We start from the raw sequence: 19,684 nt of genomic DNA, 5'->3' as shown, positions 1-19,684 counted from the left end.
GGCTATCAAGGCCAAAGGCAGTGTAAAGGGAAAAAGTCTGCAGAAGCAACCATCTGTCTCTTCCTCTCTGCAAGCCGTCATACCAAAATCTCTTTGAAGTGTCCTTGGATGAACATGAGAACCCAGTGGGAGGTGGAGTCTGTCTTTTTCTGACTCACTAGTGTTAAATATCTTTGGACCAGTATGTCCTGTATGTTCTCCAAGTTGACTATGTCCTGCCCTTTCTGGAGGTTCCTTCTCCCATACCTCCTGCCTTCTCTCATTTTTCTATGGATGATGCTCAAATCCTCTCCAAGGAGATGCTGATGTTGCTCGCCAAGTGCTCACCCTAGATAGTACCTGATGCGAATGGGGGCACAGGTGTTACTCCTGCTACTTCGTGGTCCTCAAAAAAAAGAGAGCCATGTGGCGGATGCAGGAGTACTGAACTCATTCCTCTGGAGGGAGAAACTCATAGTGATGACCCTTGCTCAAGTCTTGCCGCCCTTGGAATCTGAGGATTGGGTGGTGTCCCTCGATCTGCATGACATTTACTTTAATGAGCCTGTCCTGAAGTTCCACATTAAATTCTTTAATCGCAGCTATATCATCTACTCACTAACAACATGAGGTCCTTTCTTTTGGCCTCATATCATCCCCTTAAATCTTTACGAAGCCTTGTCCATGTCATCAGTCCATCTTTGCAATACAAATATTACCAGACCTCAACAAATGGCTGTGAAAAGTGGTCTTGCCTCTGCTCGTCTTATACCACCTGCAGAGGACGGTGTTACAGCTGTTCAAACTGGGGTTTCCCATCAACTGCTCAAACTTCCACCCTCAACCAACACAGAGCCAACCCTTCATTGGAGCCTTCTTGGACTGTGTTGCCTTGAGGGCTTTTTCCCCACTTCAATCTGCCGTTAATATTCAGGGTATGATCCCTATGTTTCGCACAAAAGCTGTATTTCAAGCCTCAATACTTCTAATGCTGCTAGGCCTGTTAGCCTGCTGTATCTGGTTGGCGCTTTCTGTTCGGTAGCACGTGTAAGATCTTTACATAGGAATTAAGCCTTTGATAGTTTCAGCACTGGCCATGCCTTTTGGACAACATCAGCGTTTCTGAAGAGACATCCTAATAAACAGCATCTGACATGTGATGGGCCATTCTGCCAACCCCGGCCAGTGGTCACAGTGGTAACAGATGCTTCACCCCCTGTAATTGGGAGGCTATCTGTATTAAGTAGATATCCTGTGTCTCTGGTTGCCTGAAGGTGTTTAGGCCATTGATCAAGGGCAAGACAACTCAGGTGCTTCCTGACAATTCGACCACCAATTTACAAAGTACTTTGCATAAGTGAGAAGAAAAGCACATCCACTTTGAGTAATCCGGTAGTCCACTTCTGTCTAGAGTGAGGACCACCTGGTATGAAATTGGGACACAGCGTTGTAATATTCCAGGTAGAAGTGAATGAATACGTTGGTTGGTGAAATGTTGGGGTAATTGTGGAAAATGTGTGATAATGTTTTTTCTTTTATTATTGGATTACTAAACAGAAGTAGATCATAGTCTTAAAGGTTGGGAAATTCTGAGATCATAATTTGTGGTTTACCATGAATGAATATAGATATCCAAATAAACGCCAGACCTAATACTGATACGAAGACTACTAAAGTCCTTCCTACAAAGAGAAACATCTGATAATGTTTGCTCTTATCACCCACCTCTACTCACGTTCGATCATGGAAAGATGAAACACTGAGGTGATCTTCCAGGATATAAATCTGCAGGTTCCGGGTACACATAGAATTTTTTTAGGGGATGCATGAGCTCACTGAGCTATCTCTCTAGCTTATTTTACAGTTGTGGAAGTGTTCTACATATTTCACTGTTTTGTTATTGTTTGCCATTTGGTTGCTCTTGACAGAATGTGCTAACATTCACAGGGCTTAGGTACAAGAACATAAATGAGCTAGTGCTCTTGCTACTCATCTTTGTATCATTCTAACATTTTCTTTTCTTTACATTTTTCAGATGCTGAACCTTGCTCTTTCCATATTTGTTGTGAACAATACTCATGCCAACCTCGACCAAAAGCAGGGACTGCCCATCTTAAATCAAATAGTCAGCTGGACAACTTTGGGTAAGAAGACATTAAGCGACTTTGTAGTGAGAGCTGCAAGATGTGATTTGAGGGATCTAAATAATTAACTGATGGTGTCTAGAGGACAGTGGGGAGACTATGGTATTGATATTATGTCAGGATACCTCTCCAGGGCTTATTAGATTGGGTGCTAGGAACTCCTGTTATGTATAATATGTAGAAGCGGCTGAAGGGCAGTGTGCTAAATCAGGTTAAAGAATCAACAGTTATTTGGTTACTAAACTTCTTAGAGGCTATTAAAGAGCTGTATGGAGTGCTATATGAAACAGGTTGCTCTTCTTATTAGTAGTAGTATAAGTATTATTCTTTTTTTTTATCTTTATTGATTTCCATAAGCAACAAAACAAACAACTCTACACAGTCACTATTAACCATAATTAAGAAGCACATGAATAATGTCCATCAGCATGTGTATTAGGCTAGTCAAGAGGATTTAAATACACTTGATAGCATCAGTGAGACAACGAAACACAGGTGAGATAGTTCATACCCTATCCATTTCTTCTCTGGGCCTTCCAGTCCCATGCTTTATTCACATAATGTGACTGTAAGCCCACCGTGGGACTCCCACTGTATCATATTTCTTTGGATACCCTCTACTCTCTTAAATGTATTTTTCAGCTGCCATGCACCAGTTTGTAATATTTACAAATGGTAGTGGTGGTCTCATTGGTAGCACATCAGTCTCTATGTGCATTGTATACTGGCATCTCAGTATTGGTGCCCGTCAAGGTCAAGAATCTACACCTCACTACCCACGGTGTCAGACCACTATGGCTCAAATGAACCTAGTGATAATGTCAACAAGCATTGGAAATGCAATAGGTCTCGCATTTGTTGGAGCTGGAGCTATTGGTATTGTAAATGGCAATGTTTTGTACTTTGAAAAAGGTCTTGTGTTTGTTGGAGCTATTCACATTGTAAATGGCAATGTTTTTTTATTTATCCTTAGGGTTTTATATAGCACGAACTTAACAGCCTCAGTTGTGAATTTCGATTCATTAAAGTTTTGTGAGCCCTGAAATTTGCACAAGTAAAGTGCTAACAGTATAAATATGGGCACTGTTTAATAAACAAAGCCACTGCAATACAAGAGCAAAGGTGACCGAGTGACTGCTTTTGGGTTGACGGAGTTGCTTACACTCACTGGCCGTTAAAGCTAGCTAGCCCGCTACTATGAGTTTATCAAACTTAATGCTATGTTTTCTTATGTTATGTTATGCTATGCAATGCTATGTTTTGTTATGCTATGCTATGTTTTGTGTATGTTATGCTATGTTTTGTTATGCTATGTTTTGTTTTGTTATGCTATGCTATGTTTTGTTATGCTATGCTATGTTTTGTTTTGTTATGCTATGCTATGTTTTGTTGTGTTTTGCTATGCTGTTTTGTTTTGTTATGCTATGCTATGTTTTGTTATGCTATGCTATGCTTTGTTTTGTTGTGTTTTGTTATGCTATGCTATGTTTTGTTGTGTGTTGCTATGCTATGTTTTGTTATGTTATGCTATGATATGTTTTGTTATGCTATGTTTTCTTGTGTTTTGTTATGCTATGTTTGTTTTGTTATGCTATGCTATATTTTGTTTAGTTATGCTATGCTATGTTTTGTTGTGTTTTGTTATGTTATGCTATGTTTTGTTATGCTATGCTACGTTGTGTTTTGTTATGCTATGTTTTGTTATGCTATGTTTTGTTGTGTTTTGTTATGCTATACTATGTTTTGTTATGCTATGTTTTGTTTTGTGTTTTGTCATGTTATGCTACGTTTTGTTTTGTTATGCTATGCTATGTTTTGCTATGCTATGCTTTGTTTTGTTATGCTATGCTGTTTTGTTATGCTATGTTTTGTTGTGTTTTGTTATGCTATGCTATGTTTTGTTATGCTCTGCTATGTTTTGTTGTGTTTTGCTATGCTGTGTTTTGTTATGTTATGCTATGATGTTTTGTTTTGTTGTGTTTTGTTATGCTATGCTTTGTTATGCTATGCTATGTTTTGTTGTGTTTTGTTATGCTATGCTATGTTTTGTTATGCTATGCTATGTTGTGTTTTGTTATGCTATGTTTTCTTATGCTATGCTGGTTTGTTGTGTTTTGCTATGCTGTGCTTTGTTTTGTTATGCTATGTTTTGTTGTGTTTTGTTATGCTATGCTATGTTTTGTTATGCTATGCTATGTTTTGTTGTGTTTTGGTATGCTATGTTTTGTGTTTTGTCATGTTATGCTACGTTTTGTTATGCTATGCTATGTTTTGTTATGCTATGTTTTGTTGTGTTTTGTTATGCTATGCTATGTTTTGTTATGCTCTGCTATGTTTTGTTGTGTTTTGCTATGCTGTGTTTTGTTATGTTATGCTATGATGTTTTGTTTTGTTGTGTTTTGTTATGCTATGCTTTGTTATGCTATGCTATGTTTTGTTGTGTTTTGTTATGCTATGCTATGTTTTGTTATGCTATGCTATGTTGTGTTTTGTTATGCTATGCTATGTTTTCTTATGCTATGCTGTTTTGTTGTGTTTTGCTATGCTGTGCTTTGTTTTGTTATGCTATGTTTTGTTGTGTTTTGTTATGCTATGCTATGTTTTGTTGTGTTTTGGTATGCTATGTTTTGTTATGCTATGTTTTGTTTTGCTATGCGATGCTTTGTTATGCTATGGTATGTTTCGTTGTGTTTTGTTATGCTATACTATGTTTTGTTATGCTATGTTTTGTGTTTTCTTATGCTATGCTATGTTTTATTTTGTTATGCTATGCTATGTTATGCTATTTTTTGTTATGCTATGCTATGTTTTGTTATGCTTTGTTATGCTATGCTATGTTTTGTTTTGATATTTTTTGTTGCTATGCTATTTTTTGTTGTGTTTTGTTATGCTATACTATGTTTTGTTATGTTATGCTATGTTTTGTTATGCTATGCTACGTTTTGTTATGCTATGCTATGTTTTGTTTTGTTATGCTATGTTTTGTTGTGTTTTGTTATGCTATACTATGTTTTGTTATGCTATGCTATGATTTGTGTTTTGTCATGTTATGCTACGTTTTGTTATGCTATGCTATGTTTTGCTATGCTATGCTTTGTTGTGTTATGCTATGCTTTGTTGTGTTTTGTTATGCTATGCTATGTTTTGTTATGCTCTGCTATGTTTTGTTGTGTTTTACTATGCTGTGTTTTGTTATGTTATGCTATGATGTTTTGTTTTGTTGTGTTTTGTTATGCTATGCTTTGTTATGCTATGCTATGTTTTGTTGTGTTTTGTTATGCTATGCTATGTTTTGTTATGCTATGCTATGTTTTCGTATGCTATGCTGTTTTGTTGTGCTTTGCTATGCTGTGCTTTGTTTTGTTATGCTATGTTTTGTTTTGATATTTTTTGTTGCTATGCTATTTTTTGTTGTGTTTTGTTATGCTATACTATGTTTTGTTATGCTATGCTTTGTTGTGTTTTGCTATGCTATGCTTTGTTTTGTTATGCTATGCTATGTTTTGTGATGCTATGCTATGTTTTGTTGTGTTTTGTTATGCTATGCTTTGTTTTGTTATGCTATGCTTTGTTTTGTTATGCTATACTATGTTATATTATGCTATACTATGTTATGTTTTGTTATGCTATGTTATGATTTGTTGCTATGTTTGTTTAGTTATGCTATGCTATATTCTGTTTAGTTATGCTATGCTATGTTTTGTTATGTTATGCTATGTTTTGTTATGCTATGCTACGTTGTGTTTTGTTATGCTATGTTTTGTTTTGTTATGCTATGTTTTGTTGTGTTTTGTTATGCTATACTATGTTTTGTTATGCTATGTTTTGTTATGCTATGCTATGTTTTGTGTTTTGTCATGTTATGCTACGTTTTGTTATGCTATGCTATGTTTTGTTGTGTTTTGTCATGCTATGCTATGTTTTGTTATGCTCTGCTATGTTTTGTTGTGTTTTGCTATGCTGTGTTTTGTTATGTTATGCTATGATGTTTTGTTTTGTTGTGTTTTGTTATGCTATGCTTTGTTATGCTATGCTATGTTTTGTTGTGTTTTGTTATGCTATGCTATGTTTTGTTATGCTATGCTATGTTGTGTTTTGTTATGCTATGCTATGTTTTGTTTTGTTATGCTATGCTATGTTTTGTTGTGTTTTGGTATGCTATGCTTTGTTATGCTATGTTTTGTTTTGCTATGCTATGCTTTGTTATGCTATGGTATGTTTTGTTGTGTTTTGTTATGCTATACTATGTTTTGTTATGCTATGTTTTATGTTTTCTTATGCTATGCTATGTTTTATTTTGTTATGCTATGCTATGTTATGCTATTTTTTGTTATGCTATGCTATGTTTTGTTTTGTTATGCTTTGTTATGCTATGCTATGTTTTGTTTTGATATTTTTTGTTGCTATGCTATTTTTTGTTGTGTTTTGTTATGCTATACTATGTTTTGTTATGTTATGCTATGTTTTGTTATGCTATGCTACGTTGTGTTTTGTTATGCTATGCTATGTTTTGTTTTGCTATGTTTTGTGGTGTTTTGTTATGCTATACTATGTTTTGTTATGCTATGTTTTGTTTTGTTATGCTATGCTATGTTTTGTGTTTTGTCATGTTATGCTACGTTTTGTTATGCTATGTTATGTTTTGTTATGCTATGCTATGTTTTGTTGTGTTTTGTTATGCTATGCTATGTTTTGTTATGCTCTGCTATGTTTTGTTGTGTTTTGCTATGCTGTGTTTTGTTATGTTATGCTATGATGTTTTGTTTTGTTGTGTTTTGTTATGCTATGCTTTGTTATGCTATGCTTTGTTGTGTTTTGTTATGCTATGCTATGTTTTGTTATGCTATGCTATGTTGTGTTTTGTTATGCTATGCTATGTTTTCTTATGCTATGCTGTTTTGTTGTGTTTTGCTATGCTGTGGTTTGTTTTGTTATGCTATGTTTTGTTGTGTTTTGTTATGCTATGCTATGTTTTGTTTCGTTATGCTATGCTATGTTTTGTTGTGTTTTGGTATGCTATGTTTTGTTATGCTATGTTTTGTTTTTCTATGCTTTGTTATACTATGGTATGTTTTGTTGTGTTTTGTTATGCTATACTATGTTTTGTTATGCTATGTTTTGTGTTTTCTTATGCTATGCTATGTTTTATTTTGTTATGCTATGTTATGCTATTTTTTGTTATGCTATGCTATGTTTTATGCTATGCTATGCTTTGTTATGCTATGCTATGTTTTGTTTTGATATTTTTTGTTGCTATGCTATTGTTTGTTGTGTTTTGTTATGCTATGCTATGTTTTGTTATGCTATGTTTTGTTTTGTTATGCTATGTTTTGTTTTGTTATGCTATGCTATGTTTTGTCATGCTATGCTTTGTTTTGTTATGCTATGCTATGTTTTGTTATGCTATGCTATGTTTTGTTGTGTTTTGCTATGCTGTGTTTTGTTATGTTATGCTATGATGTTTTGTTTTGTTGTGTTATGCTATGCTTTGTTATGCTATGCTATGTTTTGTTGTGTTTTGTTATGCTATGCTATGTTTTGTTATGCTATGTTTTCTTATGCTATGCTGTTTTGTTGTGTTTTGCAATGCTGTGCTTTGTTTTGTTATGCTATGTTTTGTTGTGTTTTTTTATGCTATGCTATGTTTTGTTATGCTATGCTATGTTTTGTTGTGTTTTGGTATGCTATGTTTTGTTATGCTATGTTTTGTTTTGCTATGCTATGCTTTGTTATGCTATGGTATGTTTTGTTGTGTTTTGTTATGCTATACTATGTTTTGTTATGCTATGTTTTGTGCTTTCTTATGCTATGCTATGTTTTATTTTGTTATGCTATGCTATGTTATGCTATTTTTTGTTATGCTATGCTATGTTTGTTATGCTATGCTATGTTTTGTTTTGTTATGCTTTGTTATGCTATGCTATGTTTTGTTTTGATATTTTTTGTTGCTATGCTATTTTTTGTTGTGTTTTGTTATGCTATACTATGTTTTGTTATGCTATGCTTTGTTGTGTTTTGCTATGCTATGCTTTGTTTTGTTATGCTATGCTATGTTTTGTTATGCTATGCTATGTTTTGTGATGCTATGCTATGTTTTGTTGTGTTTTGTTATGCTATGCTTTGTTTTGTTATGCTATACTATGTTATATTATGCTATACTATGTTATGTTTTGTTATGCTATGTTATGATTTGTTATGTTATGTTAGGCTAGGCTATGTTTTGTTATGTTATGTTATGTTTTGTTAAGTTATGGTATGCTACGCAATGGTATGCAACGCTAGGCTATGTTTTATTATGTCAAAGGCAAAGCTGGCTGACGGCAAGTTGTGTATCCTCTTGAGTGCATACGTGAATGAGAACGAGTCAGGAGAGAAAACAGAGGAAATAAGATGCAGTTTTCAGAGAATGAGATTTAAGAGGAACAGGGAGGCATTCGGCGTGAGGGAACGGATCAGAACGCTGTGCAAAAGTGCCATGTGTAAGGATTAGGCTATGCTATGTAATATGTAACTTCGGGCACTAGAGTGTTGCTGCAACTGAAAGAGAAAGTGTGACGGGAGAGGAACAGAGCAGCAAGCGACGAACATAGGGGGTGACAGATCATAGGGGAAAGGTAAAAGAATAGAGACTAGAAGGGACTAGGCAATCGTCAGGAAACTGTACAGAAGACACTACACAGGAGAGTATGAAAGCGTAGACAGTAGGACAGCGGGGAAGGAAGAACAGCAGGAAAGGGAGGAGAGAAGGACCAAAGGACATACAAGAGGGAGAACGAGCAGGAAAGGGAGGAGAGAATGGCTAGAGGACATAGGGGGGGGGGGAAATGCAGTTGTGTAAACACGGAAGTATTCCACACATTAATGTCGGTATGTTTAACGCATATCAAAGAACTCGGCTGGTAGAGGGCCTGGTGCTGACAGACCTGTTACCCGCTTTTACATAACACAAAATTAGAACATTTCCTGCAAGTGAAGTAAACTAAAGTAATTAAAAACATTGCGTTTGCGATCAAACATCAAAGCAGCGAAAGTGAAAGTAATGGAGCAGAGCATCAAAGGGCTGGGTGAGAAGGGAGGGGGGAATGCAAGGGTCAAAGAGGCTAAAGTGAAAGTAATCAAGCAGAGCATCAAAGGGCTGGGTGAGAAGGGAGGGGGGAATGCAATGAGCAGAGGAGCAGCTGTGCACGTGCATGTGATGATCGTGCACTCAAGGTTTAGGCCAGCCAAAAGAGTGTGGGTAGCACTTTGAAAATCCCACATATAAAATGTCTCTTCGAGCCTTTGGCTCGCGAGACCTAAAAACATACAAGAGGACCTCGGCACTCTAATTAATTCAATATTGATTCATAAATATTTCTGTGTCACAATCTGTTCAGCAAACCAGCAAACAAAAAGATTTTTTCATATATTTGCTGTTTAGTTTAATATACATATGGAACCAACAAGTTTGACCATATACTTAGAAACGATAACACAGTTTTGCAATACAATGTTATTGTTTCTAAGTATATGGTCAAAATTGTTGGTTCCATATGTATATTAAACTAAACAGCAAATATATGAAAAAATCTTTTTGTTTGCTGGTTTGTTGAACAGATTGTGACACAGAAATATTTATGAATCAATATTGAATTAATTAGAGTGCCGAGGTCCTCTTGTATGTTTTTGACATGCATCAGTTTGTGTCTGCCAGGTCGATTCCCTGTCTTCCATAGTTGTGACATCGTACTTCGCAACCATTAGGTCCAGATTGCAGAACAATTTCACATATTTAGGAGGGGTGTCCTAATTCCAAATACTCAGTAGAAGAAGACCTGTGTTCAGCCCTAAAGGAACACTCATTAACTTACTCCCTCTCAAAAGTAGGGCAAACAGGGACAAGACCATAGCAGATGAAGATAAGTACCTGTTTGACCACAGCCCCTGAGGCACACAGTGGAGACAGCCTTGTCAGATCTCAGTGTATGCGTTCTAGTATAATACATTTTGGGTAGGATCTTAATTTGAACTAATCGGATGGCTGCCCTTTGAGCCACTGCAAGGGCTCCTCCCAGTCCTCATTTCCCTTTTCCTCCAAGCCTGCACCCCATTTCTCTCTAAGCTTGCTCCGGGTGTCTAGTGAATTACTGTAAATCTTTCTGTTACTGGAAGATAGTGCTTTTTCAGGAGGGATTCAGAAAGCACCATACTTTAAAGTGGAGAGCTCTCCTCAAGTTGCATAGTGTCCAGGAGATGCACTGCAAGAGCATGCCTGGGTTGCAGATATCAGAATACCTCATTATATGCCAATCTATACTCTTTTGTAAGTGTTTCAAGGGACAGTAGCACATTTTAGTCCCACAATACCCCGGGCTTAGTGGTTCTTATAAAGTCCCATTTTTGAAACCCTTCCATTGCCCAACCTCTCCCAATGGAGGCTGCATCCCCCAGGAGAGTATCTTTTATCAGAGATTCACTCCATCTCAGTTGCCGAGTTCCCATTTTCCATGCCTTTACCACTGATAGGATGTGATCCAATAATTCTGGGACAACTGTCTCCTGGTCAAGGTTGATTGGTAATACCGGCATCTCATCGCATGCCCGTCCACTCTAAGAGAGGGCTCCACCTGTGGCGAGAAAAGCCATTCATTAGTAGCTACTAGTTGCCCTGTAATAATTCTAGGATCCGACAGCGCAATACTCTCAATGGCCCCAGGGGTCAGTGTTTGTACCTATATTTGCGGTGGCCCTTGTCCTATAAAAACGACTACACTTCAGCCTTCACTCTCCTAAAGAGATCCTCTGGAACTCAATAGGGTGTGTTTCGGAGATAGTGTAAAAACTACAGCTTCTCAATCATTTTTGGGGAGAGAATGTGGCCTAACGGCTAGGACGTTCGACCTTGGAGCTAGGAAACCGGGTTCGAGTCTCGGAAACGATGCTCAACATCCTGTGATTCTGGGCAAATCACTTAATCTCCCCGTTCCTAACAAAAATGAATGTGTCCATCTGTAACGTATCTGATGCTCATGTAAAGCGCTCTGATACCTTCCGGTCTAGTTTGTGCTATATAAAACTCGATTAAAAAAAAACCGATCATCTTGAACAGAGTCACACATCCAAGTTGGGAAAGTGCAATATCCTCCAGTATCTCACATCCTCGCAGAATGTATTGAGCGTCCGATGTTGATTACAGTTGAATAACTCGTTCTGGTCATGTGTAATGTAGATGCCCAGATATCTGAAGACCAAGCGGTTTCCAGTCACCGGCCATGGCAGTGCGTAACTTGGGATCCAGGCCGACAGCAGATAAAGCACAGATGTTTTTCAAATCATAAGGAAAAAAGAATACTGCCCGCAAATTCCACTGATCTGCAATAGTCTATCTATAGCCTCCTCTGGTTCTGCAACATAAAGAACATGGTCCACAAAGAGTGAGATTCCCTATTCCATCTGGAGTCCTGGGTAATAGTGCACTGGCCCAGGGACCGGAGTCCCTGGGCCAGTGCACCATTACCGAGGACTCCAGAGGCGCCAGTGCCAAGTCTAAGACTGAAGGAGATAAGTGCAATCCTGTCTTGTGCCCTGTGTGAGCTTGAAGGGTTCGGACTTGACACTATATACCATAACCCTGGCCAATGGAACCCTATATAAGCCATGCCTTAAATGTAGGCCATATTGCATTCTTCCAAGACAGCAAACATGTAGCACCTTTGAAAAGAGTCAATGGCTTTGGCTGCGTCCGAAGATAGGCCCTCCACTGGCTCCTTGGCCCTCTCAGTGTATGCCCTGCAAGCATATATGCACCTAAGATTTAGTCTCATGCTTTCACAGGACATGAATCCTGACTGGTCAGAACGCCATTCCAGCACGCCTGCCATGCATTCTACCCATGTCTTCTGACATGACAAAATGTAGATCTTCCCACATCACCAGAATTCCCTCTGGCATCTTCATCAATAGGTGCCCAGTTTGTCCATCGCAGTCGACTAGAGTGTGAAAGCGACGTATACGGAACAAAGAATGGGTTTTTCACTGGTCCACACCCTGTCACTGCTACATAGCTCCCCTCAGCGTCTAACCAGGTCCACAGAACCAAACACAAAAGGGCTTGGGTTTTCAATCAGTTTTGCTGCCCCTCAGGAATCAGACGTAAAGCCAGAGACATGTATCCACCCCTTCCCAGGAACTAATATCTTATGCTCGAGAGGAGTGTTTCCTGTAAGAAAACAAATTAATTTTCCGGAGTGCGCACACTTCTATGTAAACTGTAAATCTAAACGTAAAACATGCCTTGCTGTCTCGGTGCGTTCTCTGTACCATGAGCACTGTAACAATTACTTCAAGTTGCTGATAGCCAACCTGCATCCCATTCCCAGTCCCAAGGCGCACTGAAATTTCTCTTCGCCGGTAGTTTTACTCACTCGTTCACAGTTTCATCTCTCTTTTCTCCCAAAAGATACTTTTCTCATGTTTCTTCCAAGCCTTCTTTTTAATGAAAAGTTCATTGTTATCTGTCGATGAATGTGCTTATAGGTATAGCATCATTATATTCCATTATCATGCACAGTCAGTCAGAAAGATTGTGGTTTTCTGAATCTCGAACTAGAAACCCATTGCATTATGGGTCGCAGACCCTTCGTCAGGGCAAACTGCATTTCAACATGAAAATCAAACCACTCACAAAACTCAGCGTGGTAACCGTGGTTGGATTCGGCTACGCATATGTAATGTTCACTAAGTATATTGTCCTCAATACAGGCACTCATGAGTTTATGTTAAAAATAAAAAATAAATGCATTACGTTCAGTTGATTAGAAAGAATATAGTTTCAAAAGTGCTGCTATGAATGTAAGTTCTAGATGCTATGGTTCGGGGTAAGAGTCGGATGACGCTTCCGGTCACGTGCCTGTGCACACCTGCACGGAACTGTAGGCGGGTGCAGTTGGGCAAAGTCAGTCAGGCAAAGTATATCCAGGGGCGTAACTTGGTCAGTAAGAGGTGGGAGGGTGAGATTCAGATGTTCCAACATTCACACCTGCATATAATATTAAAATTCTCAATATAACAAGCAGGGCGCATGAGAAGGGCTGAAGTGGCAGTGGAAAGGGAGACAAATGAGGTACGAAGTGAGAGAAAACTCAATATTTTGTAAAATAACCAAGACTTTTAGAACAGAGAGGGAGAGTGTGTGTACTTTTTTATCCGTGTGTATGGAACAATTCCTGGTGAAATCCGACAGACACTTCCCCATACATTTGCTAAGGGGGTGTAATACCTCAAACACCCCTCCTACCGAAGCTACAGCCCCTGAGTATATTGTATTGAAAGGGAGCATACCTGAAGTAGGCTTCATTTGTTTCGAGGCACGCTGACTTTGCGTTCAAGAACAGCGAAGACCACCCAGTTCTAAATGGAGTGCCAAGAACAGTACCCTTGCAAAGCGCAGCACGGGTTGGCCAGTACTGTGGGGATCAGGTCACAGAATCTGAGATGCGTCGACTCCCACGTTCTTGGCAGCCTAGTTTGAGGTGCTGACTCCAGCTTGGGCAAAGGGGGTTCCCAGGGTGACAGGGTGCCACAGAGCAGCAGTTAAGTATTGGCGGTTGAGGCTAAACGCCATTAACAGCCTTGGGCAACCATCCAGGTGGTGATGCATGCCTAAGTGCACAACGCAGAGGTGCATAATACAGGGGCCGAGGAACAGTCCGCAGGTGATCTGGGTGTTCATTAGTGTTCAGTCTCAATGACCTCTTGACCCATTCCTCCTCTTGTTTGTTAGGTTGAACTCTCTTGTGGGAGTTGCTTTGGGGGCTCTGCTCTTAGATCGGCACTCTTGCTTCGGGCTTGGCAGCAGCAGTCCCCGTTCTTGGCATACCTTGCAAAATGAAAGGCCTGCAGCAGCATGGGGAACAGCTGGGCCTAGACCCTTTCCAAATAAGGCTAGTTTTCCACCTGCCAGGCAATGTCCTCCCTTCTTCTAAGTTAGAGCGGCTGCACGTCTCTTCCTAAGTCTTGAGGTGTATTCATGACTCCACCAGGGGAGATAGAGAGGTTACCTACCTCTGGCCAAGCCATTTCCCTGGCCAGGGTTAACTCTGATCTGGCTCACAGGGCCAGTTTATATTCAGAAACAATAGCAGCTGGGCCTAAGCCAACTGGCCACTCAAATCGAAAAGTGTCACCAAACATATGCAGGGAAACAGTTCCTACAAAATGCATTGTTCCTGTAGGTTTTGTATTCTTCTATGGAAATGAGCCTCTAAAAAGATGCTTTATCACTCTGGGTACCATGCAAATGGCAGACACCCCTTTATGTTAACTAGAACGTGCATCGGAAGAAGAAAGCCTCCATCCATTCAGGGGCTGCTGTTGGACTTTAGTGCCTTGTGCAGACCAGGACACAAGCTGTAGTGATGGGCAGCCAGCCCTCTCTTTTGTGTATGTGTTATGCAGTGGCCATGACTTGGCCACGGTCACAGAGAGATGGCTCTCTGAGGCCATAGTCTGGCCTGCTTCACGGGCTTGATCTAGAAAAGTGGACAAAAAGAAGTCTTCCTGCCCCACTGAAGTGGATGTTAATCTAAAAGCACACATGCATACTTGATTTATAATGGCTGCAGGAGGGAGACGACATTAAAAAAGGAGAGCAGCACACGAGGACCTGCGGAGAGTACGAAACAGCAGGCTGTTGGGTACAGCTAAACCTGTGAATTTCCCTACAACATTCAGGGCTGTATACATCCCAGACTAGGTACCACACTGCATATGTATCCAAGCACTGCCACGCAGACCTCTTACACTGAGGGAATTGAGGAGGCCGAGCCCTGACACATCACGTGAATTAACTAGGGAGAGCCCTAGGCAGTCTACCCATAGGGGTGCACATAAAAAGGTGTATACGCCAGATCTGTATGTCAGCTGTCACCAACTACTGGTAGTGCCATGATCTGGTTGTGGGGACAATGGTCATCCATGTTGTTGGACTTGGCCCCATTTTGCAGGTTCATCCCAGAACTTTTTGCCTTTCTCCTGTATTTTTTCTGACCTGTTGTTGGTGGTTTTATGACTCTGGGCACTTTACCACTGTTGTTCAGTGCTAAAGTGCATATGCTCTCTTTTGTAAAGTGTGTTATGGATTAGTGTTGCCATGATTGGCAATTTGATTTACTTGTCAGACCCTTGTACAGTGCACTATGTGTGCCCAGGGCCTGTAATTCAAATGCTGCTGGTGGGCTTGCAGCACTGATTGTGCCACCCACAGAAGCAGCTTGTAAAATGTGACTCAGGCCTGCCATTGCGGAGCCTGTGTGCAGTCTGGGTCTGCCATGTCGACTTGGCAAGTGCACACAATTGCCAGTCCCTAAACCTTCCCTTTTCTACATATTAGTCACCCCTAAGGTAGGCCCAAGGTACCCCTGTGGGCAGGGTGCATTGTATGTGAAAGGTAGGACATGCCCTGGTGTGTGTGGCATGTCCTGATAGTGAAATACTGCCAATTTATTTTTCACTATTGCAATGCTATCTGTTCCCAAAGGCCAGAATGGGGAGTTTGTTTATATCATCTTATAAACATAACTGACCCTGGAAACAAGATAGAAAAGTAAAGTTTAGTATGCCTGAACTCAGAATGTTAAAGTGCATCTTTTAGTGAGGGTGATTTTTACATTCTGTGTTTAAAAATAACACTTTTAGAAAGTGGGTATTTTCTGACCTAACCATCCAGTGTGCCTCTGTTAGGTTTGTGTATTGCATGTCTGGCTTTTGGATGACAGGGGCTGGAGAGGGCCAGCGGCTCCAGAAGTCTGATGAGTCAGGGCTGGGCAGAATAGGCCTGGTCTGCATATGAAGTGGTGAGAGGAGTAGCACCTTCAGCTGAATAGGACTGTGCCTACCTTCCACAATGACGGCTCCACCCCCCTGTGGTGTGTCTGGAGCCAGGGCTCACACTGACAATGGAGGTTGTTGTGCACTTGCAGAGTGACCCACAGACCTGAGTTTGGCTGGGTACAGACATGCTCTGCTTTCAGAGAACAAAGGATTTTTGGGTATAAAAAGAGGGGCCCAGACTTTTAGATCACTTCTGGGAAATCAAGAGGAACCTTTGCCAAGGAGAAGAACCAGATAAGCTGAGGAGGAATACTGCCCCTGTGCTGTTTGCTGTCTGGGGTTGGCCTTCAGTGGCTGCTTGCTACCAAGGAATGGAGAAAAAGGACTTTGCTGTTTGCTTTGTCACCTGCTTGAAGAATAGATCTCCAAGGGCTTGAAACTGAGCTTGCCACCTGTTCTGAAGTCTCAGGGACACAAAGACTTCACCACCAGCTCCCCTGAATGTCCCTGCTGGGAATTCCCACCTGCATAGAGGTGCTTGCTGCTGTTTAGGACCTCTAGAGACTGTTTGTCACTGGGAGCTTGAAAATCGACACAACATCGAAGAAGCGTGTCACATCCATACCTGTTTTCTGAAGCATCGCCGAAGAAACCGTCGCAGCACCTGCCGCTGCTCGAGAAATCGACGCATCGGATGCAACGATTTCCGAAGTCCGAGATCACTGCACCGATCCCGACGCAAGCCTGCTGTGTGGCTGCACAAAACCACACATCGTACCGGATCGACGCATTGCATTGAGGAACCAAGACTGTCGCATCGTAGGGGGCCGCATTAAGAAACAGAAACATCAACTCCCTACGCAGTAAGAAAACGATGCATCACCTCCTCTCCGGTACGGAACCGACACATAAACTCCCCTGCACTGCAGTAAGGAACTGATGCATCTCGTCCCCCAGAGCAAGGAATCGACGGATCACCTTCCTTGAGTGTAAGGAACTGACGCATCACCTTCTCTACGGCCATTTTGTTTGTTTTGCGTGACGCATCTAAGGTACTTTTGCGAAAAGTGTCGCATTTACAACTTGCATTGAACTAAACTATTTCTACCACTTAAAAGCCTTATTTTTTAATACTGTCTTGTGGATTTTTGTCGTTTGGTCTTGTTTTGGTTTAGATAAAGATTACTTATTTTTCTAAACTGGTGTGGTGTCCATTTGTAGTGTTTTCACTGTATTACTGTATGTGTTCACAAATGCTTTACACACTGCCTCTGAGATAAGCCTGCCTGCCCGTGCCAAGCTACTAAGGGGTGGGCAGAGGTTATTTTAGGAGTGTATCCCCCTTACCCTGACTAGAAGCAAGGGTCCCTATTTGGACAAAGGTACCTACCTCTGCCAACTAGAGACCCCCATTTCTAAAACATGTTAAAAGGAGTGCCACTTTGGGTGGACTCCTGGCATCCAGTGGAAACTGGAGACCTGTTGGTAAGAAAAATGCAGATCACCTGCCAGGGGACTAGTAGTGCCGTGATTCCCTTGCAAAGGAAAATGTACTGACTGTCAGAATAATGCAGTGAAGAGAAGTGTGACATTTGGTCCAGGGACTTGCAAACCTACTCAACATGGCAGGCACTAACACATTCATTCGAATGTGTGAAATGCGCTCTCTAGATGGTTACAAGCCCCCAGCAAACAGCTGACTGAGGGGAGGATGCAGTGGCAGTGCAGTGCAGGCACATTCAGCATTATTGGCCTTAGTGCCAGTCAGTAAGTGGCATTATTAACCGACTCGGCAGTCAATAATTCTACATCAGAGTGATAACAATTTAAGTGGGGCATATGCGGCCATATTCTAGGTTCTTCTGATCTCGCCCATTAAAAAAAACTGATTCTTCAGTATACGGTTCATACTCTCTCTCTCGCCCTCACTCTCACTCTCGCCCTCACTCTCTCTCTTTCATGTGAAGGCCTGGGAACACATTCCTGCTTCTTAAGGTATTAAAACATATGTCTAGAGTCTGTGGCTCGCAGGGCTTACTCGGATGTCCGTCAGATCTCTGAAATCCAGTCAGCTCTGTTCTCAAATCTCCTTATGTTCACGCGGGATTTGCAGCAGGATATTAGCACGTTAAGAGCCCCTAATATCTCTGTAATGCGATTCGATATTTAGCACCGGCTGGTTTAGGGAGGGCACACAAGGTTGCAAACAAACTTGTTTCTCTCCCACTTCCGGTGTCCCTCGGTGAACCCGGCTAACAGAGCAAGGCAGTGTCCACAAGCAATGGTTTGCTTGGGAGGAGCCCCCTCCCCCTTTTCAGAATTGGCAGAGGTTTGGGATAGGGGAAAACCATACTCTTCTTGCCTTTAGCAAAATAAAGTGCAATCCAGCCCTAATACGCTTCCAGTTTTGGGATGCAATGCACAGTTGCTGCGTGCGTTAAACGTTCCCTGCTGATGTCTGCTGTGATCTGTAAATCATGAGCTGTAGTAGTAATATTCTTTATTCGGTTAAAAAACAATAATCGTAAGAGACACGAACAATCAATCAAAAATCACATTCCAAATAGTATTAAAATATAAATATGTTCAAGAAATACAAAAACAAGAAACACAGAAGCCTAGTGGCGTACAAGCAAAAAAAAATAATAATGAATGTCGTGCTTGCTTTACAAGTTGGCACGGAGTCCATAAGCCGGATTAGGGCCAGTCCTCCCGAAGCTTCACTGTGCTACTTAAAAAACACCGGATATTCATGCAAGTGTAGACATCCTTAAGCATTAAAAGCTAAAACGGTGCGGTCTTCTCTTGTTTAAAATTTAAAACCTTTAAAATTGGAAATAAAAATCTTTTTACTAGGGACAGTATAAAACAGTCAAAAGAAAATAAGATGAGTGCCAATCTGTGCAGAAATATTGTCACACTCACAGTGCCCAAGGGGGTCACTATCAGACAATTAGTCCCTTGAGGAAAGTGTCAAATTGCAGTAAAATATTTAGTCTGAACCCAATTAAAGGCTGGCGATAATACATGCTCAGTCCCCCATTAAGGTAACGCTTTTTTATCAAACAATGGGCGAAAACAGCAGGTTTCAGCAATTCAATACTTTTTGTTGTTGCTGTTTTCTATAGCGCGTTTTCGACCCAAAGATATCAGATCTCTTTACATAAGCACCAGTTGCATGCCAGACGAACACATTCATTTTTAGGCACTGGGAGATTAAGTGACTTTCCCAGATTCACAGGATGTTTGAGCCTTCCGCCAGACTCGAACCTGGTTCCCCAGTTTCCAAGTCAGCCGCTCTAGCCGTTAAGCCACAGCTTCCCTTGCAGCAATAGTGTGCCTTAAAAAATGATGTTTCACCAAGATGTAATGGACCTTAAAGACCTTGTCTGCACATACAAACAAATTCGGACGACCCAATGAGGCAAATTTGAGCTTGATGTAATACAACCACGGGATCGCTCTAGTAGTATCCAGGGCTAGAAAATCCCCCAAAACGATCTCTTTAGGGTCGGCTCACTCTTGTGCCATATTAGCATCCACCGTCGCAGAAGCTGGTAGTCTAATAGTGTCTAGGATATACTTAAGGACCATGTCCTCATAAATAACATAAGTTGAGGTACTTTGCGGGACTCCCAACATGCGCCTGGCGAGCCTGTTCTCCTCAAACTAAATAGCAGAGCAGTCCCGATACCCCCAGATATCACTACCATAGCATGTTGAAGATATGCATTTAGTCTGATAAAGATGGA

At 40.8% G+C, this 19,684-nt stretch overlaps 1 protein-coding gene across 3 annotated transcripts in view; it reads left to right on the top strand.

The window, feature by feature from the left end:
* The window catches only part of PIGN (phosphatidylinositol glycan anchor biosynthesis class N), an 862,819-nt gene that overhangs the window by 617,181 nt on the left and 225,954 nt on the right, over window positions 1–19,684 (top strand). For all 3 annotated transcript variants that reach the window (XM_085606885.1, XM_085606886.1, XM_085606884.1), the window contains one exon: window positions 2,015–2,123. In XM_085606885.1, coding sequence (XP_085463011.1) covers window positions 2,015–2,123 — 109 coding nt within the window. The remainder of the gene's footprint in view (window positions 1–2,014; window positions 2,124–19,684) is intronic.

The sequence above is a fragment of the Triturus cristatus genome, chromosome 5_2 (genome assembly GCF_964204655.1).
Source record: "Triturus cristatus chromosome 5_2, aTriCri1.1, whole genome shotgun sequence".
Lineage (NCBI taxonomy): Eukaryota > Metazoa > Chordata > Amphibia > Caudata > Salamandridae > Triturus > Triturus cristatus.
This window is presented reverse-complemented; position numbering and strand designations above follow the sequence as displayed.